A 12,618-nucleotide genomic window follows, 5' to 3' on the forward strand; every position below is an offset into this window, starting at 1 on the left:
TAAGACCTAGGCCTGAGCTATGGTGCTACCGAAACCATGCCTCTCCTTCGATACTTTATAGTTTAAAGCTCTCAAAGCCGCTGAAGAATGAGACGACGCTTCAACGTAGTGCGATGAAAGTCGATGATCAAAGCACGTCCGAGCTCTTCGCTCCAGAGGATATTCTCTGGCCGGAGATCTTCATAAATGTGTGCACTCGATCAAGTAGCTTGCTTTGTTCTTCAATGGCATTACCGTGTTGTTCCAGAGGCTTGTATTATCCGGGGCTCCCAAAAGGAAAGCTCATCACATCAGTGAAGCACAAGAATATTGGTTGGGGGAGGATGCAAACAGCCCCCAAAACTTAGACAAAACTTGTAGCTCTTCGGGCTTGTTCAACGAATTAGAATGCTTATGATGTTTCCCTAATGCATCAAGCGCCTAGCTATCATATCGGGGTCATAAGACATTACGGCGGCTACAGACGAAATTGGCAGTCTGGTCACATTGGTAGATACAGAAACTAATCTCGCTAAACGCCCAGCTCTGCACGCGAGTTGCCTGAACTCTCTTTTCATTGCGCTGCCTTTGCTCTTTCCGCCATGAAAGATTGTTTGCGTAATGATTAGATACTCCATTAGTTTCGGATACTGTTCTCGCAATCCTAATTCATGTATAAGAAATATCCTTTCCTTCAGAGCCACTCTTATCAGAATTGGTATCGGTAAAAAGCCTTGCCGGCTCTGGCTAATCATGAATGGATTGAAGGAGCGACTCGTGCCTAGGGTGCTCCAATCCTACTACCATCCATGATAGTTAAGAACCACAAAAGAAATATTTCCGCTATAGAATCTAAGGACAATCACTAGAAGTAACATATTGAATGAACCAACTACATCTTGCTATAGAAACCTAAGCACCTAGGTGGTAAAATCTCGAGAAAATATGGCTCTAGTGCCTGGTTTATATATAGCTTCATACACGGGATGCGAGAAGTGTTTTCACCTGGACAGCATTAGGAGTTTCATCAAGCAGATCCATTCACATCGATAATTCACGACGCTTTAAAGCAAGATAAACAGCAACGTTCAGTGATCTCATCCAATGACGATCACTCCTCGTGCGATCCAACTTCTCCTGACCATTTCAAAAATTTCTTCCAAAAACTCCGAGGCGGCTTTGCGGGAGCACTATCCCTCAATTTCTGAACACTAGCCGTTATATCATAGGATGGAGGGCTTTGGCCAAGTTTGTCATTCATATTATCCACCTTTGAGGACTCAGGTAACCGCCCAGAAGAGCAAAAATAGTCATCGCCATCCTGAGAGTTCTGGGATAGCTCTCTTCGCATCTGGCGGTTGGGATTCTGCTTTAAAGAAGCATAAGCTCGGTTTAACTCACTGTCGGAGAGTCTCTCCATAGCGATATAGATTTCGGGGGTTTCAAGGCGTTCTTTTAGAACATTTGATAATGTTGTAACCAACTGTATCATCTCTGTCAATGCCAGAAACAATTTTTCAAGGAAGTCTATCATTGGCGAGACACCGTCGTCGTGCGTAGGGTGATTCTCTGCTAAGTCCTCAAGCTTTGTCTCTAACTTCGTATACTGTTGCATTGCTAACCGGCGAGTATGCTCGTTCTCGATGACAGAGGTGAGTAAATCTGGGCTCGGCTCGCATACGTGGTATTGTGGAGAAGGATGACAATCGGAGACTGGCTTCGATTCTTGGCTTCCAAGTAGTTCGGACATTTCTTTTTGGAGATAATGAAACGATTCTCGTATGGTAAAGTTTGATATAAGATAGAAAACAGGAATATTGAATATAAGCTGGGATCGAGGTTTGAAACCGTAGAAAGATATATCTACCTGGGCATCATTGATGTATAACGTATACTCCTTGCCGCCGCCTAATAAGGAATGGATCTCCAGGTAGCTTCCCTCCCCAACCTTAGGACTAATCCGAGGCCCTCTCACCTTTAGGGCTAAGGTTTTGTTGAAGTTTAAGGTTTCATATAGCCGTATAGCTTCGAATTTAGCGAAGGCGTGTAAGTATTACAGTCTTTTCCAAACAAATGACCGGGTTCTCGCTCCACAATTTCGTACATTCAGGCTTCTAATAGTTTCCGACCCCTGGCCGGGATACACCTACACAGACATTGTAGAAACATCGAATTTAAATTCACATTTCAAATAAAGTCAGGTTCTACCAGAGGGCGCTCAGAGGAAAATATTAATCCTCGGGAAAGGAAGACAGGAAGATTTTCAGATATACGACATTGTCGGACACGTAGGCTTCCTTCCTATTTTCATTCATATCATCCCTCTAATCTAGCAGCAAATGCGCTCGGTTTCAACCGCGATCTAGTCACAGTATATACAAGAATAGAAGAGAGGTCTTGTCCCTTCGGAACGAATCACCCATGAGATAGCCAGGTACTGTTAATCTCAGCCAGCTCCCCATTACTCGGCATCAAATACACCCATTCGGAAGCAAAATACATAGCTCCAAGCATTCTATATTCAACCAATCCTTAGGAAGGAAGTAGGATTGCTGTACCTGGTCCGGGCTGAAGTTGGAACTGATACTCTAAGAACATACCTAGTAGCTTTTGTCAAGGAAAACGAGGCGTTAACGCGAGAGAATTCTAGGGGAATTTCAATCTAGCGTTAAATTTCGGCTAGGATTGTTATATTCGTTCCGGTAGAGGTAGGATTCCGAGATTATAGGATCATAGAGCCTAGCAAATCAGGCCGTATTGACTCCCTACACTGAGCAGCTGTGAGAAGCTGATGCTTAACACACCGCTATATTTTTTCCCGGAGCGTATCTTGCTGTAATTCTTGATGATTTTATAATCGATTGTTCAAAAGTAGAAGTTGATCTAGTATCATAAGATAGCTTTGTCAGGTGTCCCCCTCAGTCCATAGCTTCCTAGCATAGCCCAGCTTAGTCTTCTCATCAATCAACCATCTCCACAGTGCATCTCGACGCGTCTCTCAGGAGCAGACTCTGACAGACTTAGAGTTGGAGGAAGGGAACATGGCGAGAGCAGTATAAGCAGGAAGCGAGCCTTTCCCGATCGGGATATATGCGACCACAGTTGAGCCCGATTCGCCCATAGAGTACGGAGTCCTCTGGCCTCAATATACATACATTGATCTCACCATGAGTCGTCCAGACCGTAAAATGCATAGTAGCAATGCTCCTCTCTACAAAATTCACCTTGATGTGATTTCTTATTCCTTATTGACGCCCAGCAATGTGGCCACGGAGCTAGACTTACTTTCAATCACTTAAATATGCACCGGGGAGGCTTCATTGACTGGATAGCCGGGCCAAGAAACTAGCAAGGCTGGGATTGGAGTAATGGCAGCGAATATTTGTTTCCTCTTTCTTCTATTGGCTACATGTTTCTTGAGAGCCACGCGGTGATCGGAGGGGAATTGGAAATGAAGCCCCGAAACTATCTACTATGCCGACGATACCTAGACCGAGGCACCCGTCCTCTCTGGTCACAACAAGAATGATTTCCGATCATTCACTCTGGAAATCCTTTTTTACTGCCTCGGCAAATTTATCATCGACCAACACCTGACAGGCGACCTCTGCCATTCCAGCTGCGCACGCAATGCCTCGTTCAAAGCCCTCCTGGGATCCTGCCCCCTGAGTAAACTCGGGAGTGTGGTTGACACCATCAACTGGGATGCAGAAGAGTCCGTGGAAGCCCGGTACGACATAAGAGACATTACCTAAGAGTTGTGAGACGAATTTTCGTAGATCATCAAAGGAGTCAAACGTACCCATATCGGTGGAACCTCCGGAAAATAAGCTACGCTTCTGTTGGGAATTATCGAACAAGGCACGATGACCCATGTTCCTGATTGCCGAGAGATATCTTTCACAGAGCGGGTTATTGCTCTTCATATCATCGTATGAGACGCCCCTGTATGAATGATCAGCTGAGCTCAACTAAACTAAAAGCGAGACGTTGTGTACACACCATTCAAGCTCAAGCTTGCAGCCGGTAGCAGTTGCGGCAGCCTCAAAACAGTTGATCACTTTATCTGTCAGGACCTTCAAGGATTTCCTAGTGGGAGAACGGATGTAATAATCGATAGTGGCAGACATAGGAATGATGTTTGGTCGATCGCCCCCATTCACGATGATCCCGTGGACCTTCTGACTCGGCAGAATTTGCTGACGAAGGAGAGAAATATTGACATAGGCTGACACCACTGCATCGAGTGCATTGATCCCTTCCCATGGTGCTGCTGCAGCATGAGCGGGCTTCCCGATGAAGGTGGCCTTGACCTTGTGGTTGGCAAGGTATCCACCCTCAGCAACAGCGGCGATTGTCAGTATTTCTGAGAGCTCTGGGAATATTGGGACTGGGTGTATCATGAGGCAGGCATCCACACCCTCGTAGGCTCCCGCATCGATCAATTTCACCTTGCCACCCCCAGACTCTTCGGCCGGAGTACCCAGGAGTCTGACGGTAAACCCAGAGACACCGGAGGATTGAGCGTGAGCCTTCATGGTTTCACAAGTGGCGATGAATGCAGCGATAGAGGTGGTCGCAATCAGATTATGGCCACAGGCATGGCCAATACCAGGGAGAGCATCGTATTCCGCGTTGAACGCGACCGTGCGTCCACCGGTACCATAAGAGTAATTGACCTCCAGCGCAGTATCCACGCCAAATGCTTTACGTTGGACTTGGTATCCGCTGCTTGCAAGCCCGTCAAAGAGCTCACAAATAAAGTCATGTGCCAAATACTCCTTGAAGGCAAGCTCCGGATTCGACCAAATCTAGAGAAAATTAGCTAGGGCTTTTTGGATCTCCAATTATAGCTCACTTTCTGGTTGATGTCCTTCAGCTGCGTATCATAGTGGCGAAGCGTCTCTTGGATATCGCCCAGGAACGAGTTCTGGGAATTAGGGACAGCCATTGTGAACAGGTTGTTGGATTTGTCTGAGTCAAAAAGGGTGTTAGAAGAAAGAACACTGGAATCGGAGTAGAAACACATCACATTCTTATAAGAGCTAGGGGAGTGAACCATCTTTCAACAGACTTCGACAATGACTGCAACTATCCGTCGATTCACCCCGCGTAGCTTCGCATACTCGCTGTTTGAGTTCTGTCGGCACGCGGCGTATGGAGTGCTTCATATGGCTACAGAGCCGTTGCCGAGACAGCCAATCGGCAAAATATGTGAGACACTCGAGGTCTGACGAAATTGGGCAAGTTTTGGATGTTTGTCGCTCGGTAAATCCTGCTCATTCTTGCCTGAGTCTCCGGTTACCCCTTGGAACTTGGGCTCATAAGTTCGCGTGCAGTCGCGTGCATCGCAATAGGTCCGCTCAACTTCTTATAAGAAACGGCTGATCTGAATATACACTGGAATCAACGGCTGGATCGCTAAGAATCCTGAACAGTCACATGGATCCTCATCGGCTGTCGCATTTGATACGCACACCGTATAATGCCCCTGTCAAGCCTCGTTCCAAGACGGGTATCCCCGATCGGCAGAACTGCATACCTACCCCTGAATCTCATCCTTCATTGGAAAAAGTGAACTGATTGGTTCGAATAGGATGTCTGACATGTCGTGTTCGTAAGGTTAAATGTGACAAAGAGAAACAGCAAGTTGAAGGTCACGAGGAGCCCAAATGTGGACGGTGCGCGACCGCGCGTATCAAGTATGAACGGAGGAGTGATCCTTCTTCCTGCAAGTCGACCTCTGTATCGACTTCAACTAGCTTGAAGACAATCAGGAGGAATTCGCGACACCAGAATGCTGGCGGATCGCGCAAAGCCGGCCGAGCAAGACCTCACGACCACCTGCAGCTGCGCGCGGAAATTTCTAATCCCCCATTGTTGCTCGCTCAAAGAATCAACTTTGACAACAAGTATGGGGGCTTAGCGGCAGCTAATTCCCCTTACCCTATCGTTCTTCGACCGAGAGTGTCTCGTTTATCTCCCAAACTCGATGCTAGTTCTTCTCATAGGAAAGCAGTGGCCGTGGTCAGTCATGTCATATGCATACCCAAAGATCGCGGTATGAGTGCCAATGCCCATGAGCATGCTGCTGGCAAGCACTACCGGGAAGATTCATCGCCTGAGGTGTCATGATAGGGACGTCCTTGGTGGATGCTCTTTGAGTGATGAACCTGGCAAGTTGAATGGACGAATGCACTATGGTCGGGCACTATCGAGCCCTCACCATGCTCTGAAGAACAATGTGATGAAGTCACCTCAGAAATTGGAGGCTATGTTCATAAAATTGTGGCTTATGTTGGATTATGAGAATAGGGTTGGTAACGTGTAACGGAGTGGCCGCCATTGATATCCATATCGGAGGTATTGAAAGCATTCTTCACGATCACACCATTCCGCTTCTTTAGAATGAGCCAAACAAGCTACTCACGCATTGCCGACCTCGATATCTGCGTTTGAAGATCAGGCTGCCTCACACCAAACACAGAAGGGGGCCGATTTGCAGACTTCTAGAACCAGTGAGAAGTCTGCTACAGAGAAGTGTACTTCTTCACCCCAGCGGCTATCTTTCTCGCATCACCCGCCGCGACACTCAACGCGGATATATGTAAGTTCTTTTCAGCAGAGACTCGGAAGACCAAAAATGCTGGCTGTCTTACCCTGTTTGAGTTGTATCGAATGAGCAAGCAAAGTGCCTCTCGCTTTTGGGGCGGCGAATATCCCTGGTCTGCCCGATTAGATGAGATGGAGAACCTTCCTAGGCTGTCACTTCACCACCGGAGCCATGCCATGCAGTTCAAAATTGCCGAGCTCTTGAAATGGAATGTGTCAGCTGAGGTAGTTTCAAACGAGCATACCCAGTTCCAGCAGATCATCGATGAGATCAACACAATAATCGTGGTACATATCCAAACCATCCAGTAGTGAATAGTATCCTCTTAGCTTATGCTGTAAATCTAACTTGAGATTGAGGAGTACGACACGCCGCTGAATGCTGCGAAAGGGTCACCATCCTGCGAGCTGGGAAGCGATGGACGTCGTGTGTTCCAGATGATTCACTGGGCCTCCATAATTTTCCACCGCACGATAGTCTTTTTCCATCTCTGCTTCCAAGATATTCTCAACGACCAGCCGACATTCCGCGTTCGAGGTACTCTTTTGTCCCTTCCAGGCGCCGCATCCCATGTTCTAGAACTCAGCCTCAAGTTCCACCACACTCAACCCCGTCTGATGGTACGGATTACGTGGCCCTTATTCTCAGCTGGAATCGCGACATCTGACGAAATCTACAAGGATTGGGTATCCATACAACTAAGACAACTTGGTAGATACGGGCAGATATTCAGCCATATTGGCAGGCGTTTTGACGAGATCATACAAGGCAGTTATACATACATTCATGGACCAGACTCTCATTTCCTCGATAACTCAGGAGGGGAAGTGCAAGCTTTTCCCTTACACTATGTATCTACGGCACAAGAACATGAGTTTTCAGTAGCGTAATAAATAGCACGATATGCTTGGGTCTTATGGTTGAACCAGTAATGTACATATTGTAGTGGGGTACGCTGTCATTGACATGTTGCAATATCCGTCTACAAGCCAGATAAACCAGGGCAGATTATTGAGTAGCGGAAGGTGGAAGAAGAAAAGGTGGCTATTTGTCCGATCTCTTGCTTCTAGCACTCGGATACTCGTGAGCCTCCAAGGTTGGTATTCGACAGTTTGTCAACCTCGGACTAGAGCCCTTTAAAGCTGAATGACCACCTGGACTTTGATTCCATTTTGAAAAGCGTCCTCGTAAGCTACCTAAACAAAGAAGACACTCTCACGCTTATAAGAACCTGTTATAGTAAAGCGATGGTAGTATCGGGGCCGGACTAGTGGCAGACCTAGTGGTAGCCATGTACCTAACGAACTCCCTTCTGAAGATTTGTCACTTTTTCTGCAATACAACTCTCTTCCTGCTTCTCTCTCTAGCCCATTTGTTTCCTTCATGCGTAAATCGCGCACTGATATGTTCCCACCAGAAAATCACACCCCAACACCGAACACCCTTGACCTCACCATGTCTTGTCGCGACTCAAATCTGTCTCATAATCCCGCAGCGTGGAAATTTCTGAGGGCGCAGAAGGTTGTGACTAAGTGTCTGAGAGTCTTCCGTTCTCTCTCATCGGCATAAAAGCCCTGAACACATTACACTGTCCTCGAGTGCCCAACACCCTACGACAGTGGCCCAGCAGGCCTCCAACCGTGCCATCGGGGCGTGAGGACACCGTGCGCTATTTCCAATTCCTTGAGGCTGGGTAGTTTGCAGATCTTCTACAGACTACGGAGTTCTACGGCAAGATCTGCACCGGATAACAAGCGCCTAGCGGTCCCCCTGGTCTCTGAGACCCAGCTCCCACGTCCAAATGTCCCATGGCAGGAGGCAGGACAAATGGTAGCGTGGATCCTACCTGGTGTGAACCCAACTCCTGGCGGTTATACTCTCCTCCAATTTTGCAAGCTTCAACTGATCTTTATGGACAAAGCAGATCGCGTCCACCCTTGCAAGTCTCCGCCGATTCTCATCGACCAAACATATCGCGCTTTTCGGCCAGCCTAGCTACCGCAATCCCATACGCACTTATCCTGTCACCCGCGACAGATAAACCCAAGCACGCGCACCGACCTACAGTACCATATAGGAGGGCTACAAAATAGGGGGTCTCGCTCACATAAACTACGCTATGCTTGTGAGAGAGTCTTGGGCGACAATGATTCTCTCATAGCTCGATTTCATTCCCTAGTCCCCCTTCATATATGCTCGAATACACTCAATACGTTCTGCATCTTCATGCCCTCTATGATCCTCGAGTAGCCCCCAGAGTGCCACAAAGAATTAACCGCTTCATAATAGCTTCATAATGAATCTAGATCCATTTTCTTTGTAGACTCCCCTGTAGTGCGTCTTGGTCGCAAAGTACTTCAAGGAGATAGCACCCTCCAGCCCTCCAAGTTATCCTGCCGTCAAGATCCTGAGAAGAGCGCACCGAGTATCCACCTCAGATTGTCAGTCTGTGTCGTTCCTCTAATACACACTGGCTACATGCGATCCGCAGCCCATCTAGGTAATGGGCACGTGTCGTTGGGGGGCCGTATTCATTATCCAGCCCAATCGGCATGGCCAAGGCTTCTATGGGACCTAGTTTCTCAATAAATTGCTCCGAGAAGATGGGAATTCAGCTCTGTATACATGGATTAGGCAGGTCAATAAGGTCAATGAATCACCGTGCACTCCCAGCCAAGACCGACGGCTCCGAGTCTGAAGGCCAACAGATCTCGCTTGCGAATATCGATTCAAAGAATTCACATATGGTTCAATCTAAGCCTAGGAGAATATTGTTTAGCAGTACGTGACATGGCCACATCATGTTCTGGATATCTTGGTCTTTGTGCTGCTGGTGTGACCGCATCCGCCCATGCCCATGTGGGGACAGCGCAGTCTCAGACCTGATACAAACTTGAGCCCACTTGCAGACTCTAGCAACTCATAACCTATGGCATCAGTAAATCCCAGCACTACTGTAAGGAGTTCACATGTGGCAGGTTTTGAGGACCCCTGTGCCTGAGTGGGCACACAATGCCAAGCCTGTCGCACTGTATGACACACGGGCCGTGCACCCGGCACGGCATGCCAAGCATGGTTTAGCGTATAACCTTAATGATCTATAGATCCTATTGCATGTCAACGACCTATATCTTCAGTCGAACAGCGTGATGCCTTTCTATGGGATGATTTCGGGTAGGGTCTGAGCTTGGAGAGAACCCAGGCGTCGGGGATGATACATGGGAGTGGCCGCACCTAATACTATCCAGGGCCGTAAGCCTGTAGAGTGTATACACTGCCGTAGATGCTCTTTACGAGTCTAGAGACTATCAAGGACTACACTAGTGCCATCATAACCAGGGGGGACGGGGGAAACCCCACTGAGCAGATAGTTGTAGGAGGGAAGTTGCAAAACGGCCATTTCCTGAAGGACACCCCAGGTACAACGGTACTTGCTGACCCTTGGGGTATAAATACCCTCTCCTTTCCCTCCTCCCTCCCTTTTTTTTCTTCCTTCTTCATCTCCCCAACTCTTCATACCATCTACCAAAGACGTTTCATCAAATATTTTATCCACTCTTCCATCTTCCATCAAGTCTTCCATCATCAATTCATGTCTTCCATCATCAGCTTCAGCCTCATCATGTCTTTCATCATTGACTTGAGCCTCACCACTTCTTCCATCTTTCTACTTCCACCTCCGACGACATGAGCCCTTGGATGACTATGCCTATGACACGTCGGCACCTGTCACGTCCACGTTCATCACATGACTGACCAGTTGTGCCATCCACTTGTACCTTACTTCTTTTCTGTTCTTACTTATACTCGTCTTTCAGACAACTCAATCACACAACAACATACCCCATCAATATGTCTGGCATCTGTCACGCTTATCATTCATCATTCATCACATGACTGGTCAGTTGTGCCATCCATTTTCAACTTTCTGCGTCTTTCCTCACTTACCTAGGTTCATGCATCCTTCAGACGACTCAACCACATTCTCCTGTGGTCCATCTTCTGCTCTATGTCTTCGTTGTTTGTTACCTTGTCGTCACCTGTTTTCAGTTTGTCTCATTATATCTCATTGATTGGTCAACATAATTTGGGGCTGACAGTACTAGACATTTCCATCCAACCTCCAACCTTCATCCATCCAACCTTCGTTCATCCAAGCCTTGTTCATCCGACCTTCGTACATCCAAGCCTCGTCCATCCGACCTTCGTACATCCAAGCCTCGTCCATCCAAGCCTCGTTCATCCAAGCCTCGTCCATCCAAGCCTCGTCCATCCAAGCCTCGTCCATCCAAGCCTCGTCCATCCAAGCCTCGTCCATCCAAGCCTCGTCCATCCAAGCCTCGTCCATCCAAGCCTCGTCCATCCAAGCCTCGTCCATCCAAGCCTCGTCCTCTGAATCCAATCAAAAGAAAGAAAAACAAAAAAAGACAAAAGAAAAAGACAAAAGACAAAAGACAAAAGACAAAAGACAAAAGACAAAAGACAAAAGACAAAAGACAAAAGACAAAAGACAAAAGACAAAAGACAAAAAACAAAAAACAAAAGAAAGAAAGCCTCGAACAATCTCAACCATCAACATCATCCATCCACTTCGATCATCCACTTCGATCATCCACTTCGATCATCTATCATCCACCCACTTCAACCATTCATCCACTTCAACCATTCACATTCATCTATTCAACTTCAATCCTCAACTTCAATCCTCAACTTCAATCCTCAACTTCGATCATCCATCATCAACTTCAGCCATCATCCTTCAATCATCCACTTCAATCATCCACTTCAATCATCCACTTCAATCATCCACTTCAATCATCCACTTCAATCATCCACTTCAACCATTCACATTCATCTATTCAACTTCAATCCTCAACTTCAATCCTCAACTTCAATCCTCAACTTCAATCATCCATCATCAACTTCAGCCATCATCCTTCAATCATCATCCTTCAATCATCCACTTCAATCATCCACTTCATTCATCCACTTCAACCATTCACATTCATCTATTCAACTTCAATCCTCAACTTCAATCCTCAACTTCAATCCTCAACTTCAATCATCCATCATCAACTTCAGCCATCATCCTTCAATCATCATCCTTCAATCATCCACTTCAATCATCCACTTCAATCATCCACTTCAATCATCCACTTCAATCATCCACTTCAATCATCCACTTCAATCATCCACTTCAATCATCCACTTCAATCATCCACTTCAATCATCCACTTCAATCATCTCAATCATCCATCATCCGTCCACTTCAACCATTCACATTCAGCCATCCAACTTCAATTATCCATCGACATTTCACATTTCACATTCGAGCACCCACAACGCAACTTTGCAAGAGGAGGAAAGAAAAGGGACGGTCTTCATCGACAAGGGTCTCCGAAGGAGTGTCTCTGAAGGAGGCTTCTCGTCAGGAAGAGGTTACAGCGTGTACCCATTTGAAGGAGACCCGGAGGCCGTTCGCTGTGGTGGTTAAAAAAGAAAGTTGTTGCTCAATCTCAGCACTTGATCGCCCTCACTAAACCAATATGTCACTCAACCAACTTCATCAAACCAGCTTCATCAAACCAACTCCACTCGAACCAACTCCACTCGAATCAACTCCACCCGAACCAGCTTCATCAAACCAGCTTCATCAAACCAGCTTCATCAAACCAGCTTCATCAAACCAGCTTCATCAAACCAGCTTCATCAAACCAACTCCACTCGAACCAACTCCACTCGAACCAACTCCACCCGAACCAGCTTCATCAAACCAGCTTCATCAAACCAGCTTCATCAAACCAGCTTCATCAAACCAGCTTCATCAAACCAGCTTCATCAAACCAGCTTCATCAAACCAGCTTCATCAAACCAGCTTCATCAAACCAGCTCCACTCAACGAACGCGTGTCACTTAACTAACTTCATAGAATCAATTTTGATCAACCATCCACACCCGAGCATCCACGACACAACTTTGCAAGAGGAGGAAAGAAAAGGAACGGTCTTCATCGACAAGGGTCTCCG

General features: G+C 46.8%; 5 protein-coding genes across 5 annotated transcripts; 2 read left to right on the forward strand and 3 right to left on the reverse strand.

Annotated features, from left to right (window-relative positions):
* Positions 1–1,090: 1,090 nt before the first annotated feature.
* Positions 1,091–1,729, reverse strand: N7457_004988 (uncharacterized protein; the record flags this gene model as incomplete). Its single annotated transcript, XM_057176033.1, has 1 exon — positions 1,091–1,729. One exon carries the CDS (start codon positions 1,727–1,729, stop codon positions 1,091–1,093), a length of 639 nt encoding a protein of 212 aa, XP_057033080.1.
* A 1,786-nt stretch (positions 1,730–3,515) lies between these two features.
* On the reverse strand, positions 3,516–4,930 carry N7457_004989 (M20 family metallopeptidase; the record flags this gene model as incomplete). Its single annotated transcript, XM_057176034.1, has 3 exons — positions 3,516–3,924; positions 3,982–4,790; positions 4,838–4,930. 3 exons carry the CDS (start codon positions 4,928–4,930, stop codon positions 3,516–3,518), a joined length of 1,311 nt encoding a protein of 436 aa, XP_057033081.1.
* Positions 4,931–5,757: 827 nt separating this feature from the next.
* N7457_004990 (uncharacterized protein) lies at positions 5,758–7,482 on the forward strand (the record flags this gene model as incomplete). The annotated part of the gene is given in 4 exon segments (XM_057176035.1): positions 5,758–6,107; positions 6,118–6,306; positions 6,516–6,879; positions 6,946–7,482. Coding segments are annotated over 4 exon segments (1,440 nt in total), but the record flags the coding sequence as incomplete, so codon positions are not given.
* Positions 7,483–10,694: 3,212 nt separating this feature from the next.
* Positions 10,695–10,970, reverse strand: N7457_004991 (uncharacterized protein; the record flags this gene model as incomplete). Its single annotated transcript, XM_057176036.1, has 1 exon — positions 10,695–10,970. One exon carries the CDS (start codon positions 10,968–10,970, stop codon positions 10,695–10,697), a length of 276 nt encoding a protein of 91 aa, XP_057033083.1.
* Positions 10,971–12,138: 1,168 nt separating this feature from the next.
* N7457_004992 (uncharacterized protein) lies at positions 12,139–12,513 on the forward strand (the record flags this gene model as incomplete). The annotated part of the gene is made up of 1 exon (XM_057176037.1): positions 12,139–12,513. One exon carries the CDS (start codon positions 12,139–12,141, stop codon positions 12,511–12,513), a length of 375 nt encoding a protein of 124 aa, XP_057033084.1.
* Positions 12,514–12,618: the final 105 nt, after the last annotated feature.

The sequence above is a fragment of the Penicillium paradoxum genome (genome assembly GCF_028828445.1).
Source record: "Penicillium paradoxum strain IBT 22861 chromosome Unknown utg000004l_segment0_segment0, whole genome shotgun sequence".
In the NCBI taxonomy this organism is placed as follows: domain Eukaryota; kingdom Fungi; phylum Ascomycota; class Eurotiomycetes; order Eurotiales; family Aspergillaceae; genus Penicillium; species Penicillium paradoxum.